At 38.2% G+C, this 7,286-nt stretch overlaps 1 protein-coding gene across 1 annotated transcript in view; it reads left to right on the top strand.

Moving 5' to 3' along the window:
- The window catches only part of SLC2A11 (solute carrier family 2 member 11), a 30,874-nt gene extending 24,225 nt beyond the window's left edge, over positions 1-6,649 (top strand). The window contains exon 11 of the mRNA XM_015820875.1: positions 6,449-6,649. Within this exon, the coding sequence (XP_015676361.1) occupies positions 6,449-6,649 (201 nt within the window). The remainder of the gene's footprint in view (positions 1-6,448) is intronic.
- Positions 6,650-7,286: the final 637 nt, after the last annotated feature.

The following is a 7,286-nucleotide window of genomic DNA, read 5'->3' as shown; positions in this document are numbered from 1 at the left end:
TCTCGCCAAATATCTCTAAATTCCAAATCATCTTTCAAATCAAAAAAAGCTTTAGGTAATTTGGAATAATTAGGAGAGTTTTTGAAAGATCCCTTCTTGTCTTTACTTGAGTCCAAAACACCATTCCAATCACCCATCATAATAACAGATTTATAATCCAATTCAGTTAGTTTTTGATGTAAGAACTTATAAAACTTTTGTTGTTGTTGATTAGGGGCATATAAGAACTTTCTTGCCTTGTAGCACTAGTTCAATAATAACATATCTTCCTTGTATATCAGATTCGATTAATCTAGCCGATAAATCTCTTCTTACATAAATAACCACTCCCCCCTTTTTATCTGGGGCAGAGGCAATAAAATGTGATCCCAACTGAGAACTAATCAAATACTTTTTATCTTTCGCCACAATATGAGTCTCCTGCAAGCAAACAATGTCATTTTTATGTTGTTTCAAGTAGTGAAATACTTTCTTTCTTTTCTGTGGTGAATTCAGGCCATTAACATTCCATGTCAGTAGCTTTGCCACCCTTGGTGGCCTGGAGCCTCTGGAACACTACTTGAAGATCAGCCGTTAATCTCTTCAGTCGTGCCCCTCCCACAGGCTCTGTAGTAATCGGGCCTTGTATTATTGATCCAGAATTAGCCTTCTGCTTCTGCTCCTTGTCTTTACGTCTATACGCAGCACGAGTCATCCTCTGTTCCTTTGAATCATCCTTTAGCTCCAAAATTTGTTCAATAGGCCCCGCCTGCATTAAATCTCCTACCACCAGTGACATTGCGCCTTCAACTTGTTTATCTTCCAGCCTTTCTTCTATTCTCTTAGGTCGTGGAGATGGTGGTGAGCCTGCTTTCAGGACATTAGTATAAAAATCTTTTGCCTTTAAAATTGTATTAAGTCTATATCGTGTCCCTGCATAATTCACCACTATTCCAATAGGTATCTCCCATCTGAACTGGACCTGTCAATTTTTAAGCTCCTCAGACAGAAAGGCAAAGTCTTTTCTTTTTCTAAGAATTTTTGGAGGTATTTCTTTTAAAATTATAATATTTTGATCTGCAATTTGAAATCTCTGTTTGTAAAAAGCCTGGATAATTGCATTTCGAAGTGATCTCCTGGAAAAATAAATAACCACATCTCTAGGTAAATTTTTCTGCCTCGCAATCCATGAATTAACCCTAAATATTTTATCGATCTCTCTTGATAATTCCTCAGATTCACATCCCAGAATAGGAGCTATAGCCTTTGCCACCTCCTCTTTCAAATCTTCTTGTGAATCCTCCTTTAATCCTCTTATTCGCAATGCAAATTCCATATCTCTATATTGTGAGATGGTAACTTCATCCTCTGTTATATCAATCTTATTTTCAACTTTAACAATTCTGCTTTCTAGTTTTTCAATATTTTCCACAACTTCATCCACCCGGTCGTCCAAACGTTCAATATGTGTAGCTAACCCTTGAAGTGCAAGCAATATATCTTCCCTTATTTCTCTATTTTTATTCTCAAGAAGGTCAGCCATCTCATCCTTCATTTTACTATCAAGGAGGTCAGCCATCTCCTCCTTTATTTCTTGTGTTGCTAGCTTTAAAGCATCTTGAATATCTTTAAGCGTAAATGCAGGTGGTGGGGGAGAAGGTGGGGGGGGGATCTCAGTTTAGATTGTACTGCAGGCTGTGTTACAGGAGAGGAGATTGTACCTTTAGAAACAGCAGAAATTCCCAAACGCTTTGAAGCCATTTTCCTGTCTGTATAAATCCACTTCTTATAAGTTTCACTTTCTCCCTTTCAAACAAAGAAACCGCATTCTGGCGCCATTTTTCCCTTTTAAGTCCAATTAAAATATGGAGAAGATTATTTCTCCCCAAGTTAAAGTTTCCAGCACTTGCAATTTTAAATTCTCCTGGTCAGCTCTGTCTGCTTTTAAATTACTCACAAGTCCCTTTAAAATGCAGATGTGGATGCGGCATCTTGCTTTGCTCCTGAAGCTCTGAGCAAAGGCGTCCTGGAGTGTGGAGAAAGCCTCGGGCTCTGAGGGAACTCTCTCCCTCCGACCTCCAAATAATTAAGGAGGTCTAGGGGAGCTCTACCTCTACCCGAGGGGAACTCTCCTCCCCCTCTTCTCCCGAGGAGGAGGTTTTCAAGCCACGGGACAACTGATTTTCGCTGTCTCCACGCGCTTTTCAGGCAATCACAGGACTGGCAGCTAAAAGAAAGCCACCATCAGCGCAGCAGCATCACTGGAAGGCTATTTTTTTCAACTTTTTAAACTCCCGTGAACAGTCAGTCACCACTGTTTCTGGAGGGAGGGCTGAAATCACCCTTCCATCTCCACAGGAGGGAAAGTACTTTAGCAGCTTCTGTAGGTAAAAAAAAGAAGTTGGAATATCAGAGAGGTAGATTTCACCCAGTCTCTTCCACGCTGCTTTAATGTTGCCTGATGGTAGGTGTGACTTCGGCTGTCCACAGCCTCGGCCGGTCTTTCATCCGCTGGTTCGGAGGGAATGCTGGCTCTAATGGGAGAGCTACCACTCTCCCGCGATCCAGCAAAAGCCCCTCCTTGCTGGTCGCCTCTTTGGGGTGACTTTCTGAACTTTTAGGGCCCCCAGCAATACGAAACTGGACAAGGAAGATGGAGCTCGTCTTCCTAGTGTCAATGGCGGCTACATCAGCAAACTGGAAGTCGGGAGATCAAAAAGATTCCTAACCAACTTAGTTGACAACTTTGTCATCCAAAAGGTAAAGGAGGGAACCAGAGGAAAAGCCTATACTGGACCTAATTCCAGTAGAAGAGTGATAAAGGGAGTTGAAATTGCCAGAACCTTGGGTGAGATTGACCATGTGTAAGGACCCACTTCAATCCACATCTTAAGAAAGCAGAACTCTTGGAAACGGTTTCTTCCAACAGGAACTTTTATTAAAAGAAACTGATAGCGGGCATGATAGACAGGATCTGAGGGATTCCCTTACAATTCAATGTTTTTAAATTGTCCCTAAGCAGCCCCCCACCCCGCAGTTCTTCCGGGCAATTCAAACTGGCAGATTTCTAGGTGTTAACTCCAGGAGAGATAACATCAATCCGGCTCTGTCGGCATGATCATTCAACATCTCCTCACATAAATCCCAGATGCTGCATCTTCCCCCCCTTTCTCTCGCTGGTCGTTAAGAAGTTCACAGGGGCATAGGATGAAAGTCAAATAGCTACATTGTTATGGTTAGCAAACCCAAAGCGAATCAACAAAAGGTTACTTTGTAGTGAATAGAGGAAGTGAAAGTAATAAAAAAAACCATGCATACCCCCCTCCCCCTTAGTAGTATGACAGGATCCAGGAGAGAGTAAGAATTGGTTTTATATCAGAGAAGATAGAAATGAAATGTAACTGGATTCTGACACCATGTCATATTGGAATTCAATATAATGCAAACACAAGCAATAGACTATAATCCAACCAGTGTCTTAAACTTTAAAAGAGCAGATTTTAACAAGCTTAGAGAAAGGCTAAGCAAATTTTCATGGATAAAAATCCTAAAGGGGAAAATAACTCAAGAAGCATGGGAAACTATGAAAAATATTATCATAAAAGCCCAGTTCAGCATAATACCACTAAAAAAGAAAAACAAGAAATCCAAGAAAAAAACCAACAAGGTTGCACAACAATCTCTGTGATAAATAAAAAGGATAAGTACAAACAATGGAAAGAGGGACACATAACTAAGGCAAAATATCAGCATATAGCCCAAATCTGCAACGATGATGTCAGGAAAGCAAAGGCTCAGAATGAACAAAGACTTGCAACAAAAGTCAAAGATAATAAGTTTCTTTCAACATACAAATAAAAAGAAAAAAGTCAAGAGAGAAGATGGCAAAGAAGTAACAGACAGTAGAGAGAAAACAGAGCTACTTAACTTATTCTTCACGCAAAAAGAAACTATAGCCCAACCTATCAAAAGCCTAACTGTAAAAGACAGATTAGAAATAAAAATTAAAATAAGCAAGAAAAAGGTAAGAGAACACCTGTCTGACCTTGATGAATATAAATCACTGGAGATAATGAACATCCTTGTCTTGTACCTTTTCTTATCTCAAAGTTCTCTGTGTAATCTCCATTTACAATCACTTTTGCTGTTTATTTGTTTCAATCATATTTATAAAGTTTTGTCCAAAGTCCATTGTTTTTAGTTGTTGAGTCATAAATTGCCAGGAAACATTATCAAACGCCTTTTGAACATCTAAAAGTACTAGTGCCAGTTGTTTTCCTGGATTCATTTCATAATATTCCAATATGTCCATTATAACTTTTAGGTTATTTTTGATTTGTCTCTTTGGTAGGAATCCATTTTGGTCTGGATGTATAAATTCAGTTAGAAATCTTTTCAGTCTCTTCGCTATTATTGAGGTAAAAATTTTATAATCCACAATTAGTAATGATATCGGTCTGTAATTTTTTATCTGTGTCAAATCTGTGTCTTCTTTTGGTATTAAATTAATATTTGCTTCTGTCCATGTATTTAGTTTAGCCTCCAACAAAAGTTTATTACACACATTTTTCAATGGTGCACTGTACCTTGTAGGCATTTATACAACTCTGCTGGTAGCCCATCTGGTCCCCGTGTTTTTTCATTTTTTTGTCTTCTTATAGCCTCTGTCAATTTCATCATTGTTATTTTTTCATTTAACACAATTTTAAAGTTTTCTGAAATTTTTGGTAAGTTATTTTTTTCCATATATTAAATTGTTTTCTCTCATGAATTTTTTTCTATATCATACAGTTTCTCATAGTATTCTTTAATTATCTTTTTAAATTGTAAACAGCCTTTTTTGTTTACTAGATTATTTATCAATTTTTCTCCTTCTGTTTTTTAAGTTTATACGCTAATCATCTTCCTGGTTTATTTGCGTTTTCAAAAAAGTTTTGTTTTGCTCTTTTAATTTGCTGTGCCAATTTTTCTGATTCCATTAAAATTAATTTATGTTTTATTATTTCCATTTGTTTTTTCAGTATTATCTTTTGTGGATTTATTTGTAGTTCTAATTCTAGTTTTTTAAATTCTTCCCTTAACAGTATGTGTTGTTGTCTTTTTTCTTTGGTTTTTTTTTGCCATATATGTTATAGCTACACCTCTAAAATATGCTTTGGCTGCATCCCATACATTTTGTAATGTTGTATTTTCTTTTTTGTTTTCTTTAAAGAAGAACTTCATTTCTTTTGTTGCTAGTTCTATAAATTCTTTTTCTTTTAATATGGATTGGGTCAAGGTTCATCTTGATTTTTTGTATTCCTTTCCATGTCATTTTTAAAGGGTTGTGGTATGCCCAAGTACCTAATTCTATCTCAATCTCCTGCATATTGGTCCTTAATTCAGGCGTTATCCAAATCATATCAATTTTGGACAAAGATTTTATGGCTATTTGAATAGAATGTGTATTGTAATTTTCCTGGATTAGTTTCTCTCCAGGTACCTTGTACCCCAATTTCCTCTATCATATTAAAAAAAGTCTTAGGTAATCTTTTTCTTCCACTTTTTCCTGTTTTGCTACTTTTATAGTCTAATGTCCCATCTACTGTTGCGTTAAAATCTCCTTCTAGACAAATATTTTGATACTCCATTTCTAGTATTTTTCTATGAAGATTTTGATAAAATTCTTCTTGTTTATTATTTGGTACATATATTACTACCAAAAGTGTTTGTTTTTGATGTAAAAGTATTTCTACCATCACAATTCTTCCTTCTTCATCTGAATAAATCATTTTGGTTTCTTCTGGTGTCTCATTTTTCTTTCTGAATGGTATTGTGCTAGACTGGGCTTTTAATAACCCAATTTTTCAGAGTTTTCCAAGTTTCTTGAGTTTTTTTTACTCTTAAATATTTTCATCCATGGAATCCTTCCCAAGCCCTCTCTAAGTTTATTGAAAACAGCTCTTTCTAGTCTAAAGGTCTTCAGTGTCTAAGTCATTAGTTTCACTTTGTTCTACATAATATTGAATTCGAATATGACATGGTCACTCTCCCTCATTCCATTTCTGGATGCATAAATCAACTGAAGAGAACAGCATTCCAGACCTGGCATAGATCTTTGGATCTTTAGCATACAGGCCAAGGGGTATGGTGTGGGGGAGCAGGATGGTGGGGACCAGGAGTGGGGAACTGGAATCGAAGGTAGTTCTGGAGGTAGACTGGGACATGTCAAAAGCAGCAGCAGTTGAAGGAGTCAAACAAGGAGATGACAGCACCCTCTTCTTTAAGGACCTCCATCTCTTGCATTTAGGAACAGTAAGTCAACATGGAAAGAAGATCTGCCAATAAAATCCACACATTACTGGAGGGGGGCGGCGGGAAGCAGGCCACTCCGAGGACCACTTTGCAGCAAAGCTTTGGCTCTGCTTGCATGTGCCTGTCAACATATGTTTTATGTGCTGATCCCTTTCTTCTCTCCTCCTCCTCTCAGGAAAGTCTTGGCTATTACTGCTACCTACCATTCTTCATCGTCTGTGTTGGAACCACTCTCTATGTATGGTTTTTCCTCCCGGAGACAAAAGGAAAGAGCTTCCTAGAAATCTCAGAAGAGTTTGTTAAGCGTAACTTTGGAGGTCAACCCTGTGACAATGCTTGGGTGTGTCCAGAAGAAATTATATCCACTATGTTGTAGCTTCAAAAGAGAGAGAGGACAGCTCACAAAGAAGACATAATAATGGCGTTCTTTTTCTTGTGAGGATAACATGGGATTCTTCTTCATGGTGTACAAATCCTCATTTCCTCTTCCCTTTATTAAACCTAGGTATGAAAAGTGTCCTCCCGGGGCTGGAGGAAGTGCTATCTGCCAGTCCAGGCTCAGAAGGGAAGTACCCTGAGCTAAATGTACCCTTCCAATACCAGTCTTGTTTCTTGTATGGAAAAGAGAGCTTTCTTCTGTATGCCAAAGCTTGTCAAAGAGAGGTGCAAGCTGAAGTAAGGAGAAATTTTCTGACAGTGATAGAAATCAATCAATGGAACAGCTTACCGCCTGGGGTTGTGGGTTGTGCTCTATCACTGGAGACTTTTAAGAATAGACTGGACAATCATTTGACTGGGATAGTATAAGGCTCCTACCTTGAGCAGGAAGTTGGACTAGAAGACCTCTGAGGTCAGTTCCAGCCCTATGATTCTATGATTTATTGGAGGTCAACTTAAGGACAGGGCTGGTGGATTTCCCCAGCTCCATTGCCTCTCCAAAGATATCCTGCTGAAATTCTCCCTCAAACCAGGACAGACAAATTCAGATGGATGCTTCAATGGCATTTCAGTAG

This window comes from Protobothrops mucrosquamatus, unplaced genomic scaffold (genome assembly GCF_001527695.2).
Source record: "Protobothrops mucrosquamatus isolate PMUCROS unplaced genomic scaffold, P.Mucros_1.0 scaffold1196, whole genome shotgun sequence".
NCBI classification, from domain to species: Eukaryota; Metazoa; Chordata; class Lepidosauria; order Squamata; family Viperidae; genus Protobothrops; species Protobothrops mucrosquamatus.
This window is presented reverse-complemented; position numbering and strand designations above follow the sequence as displayed.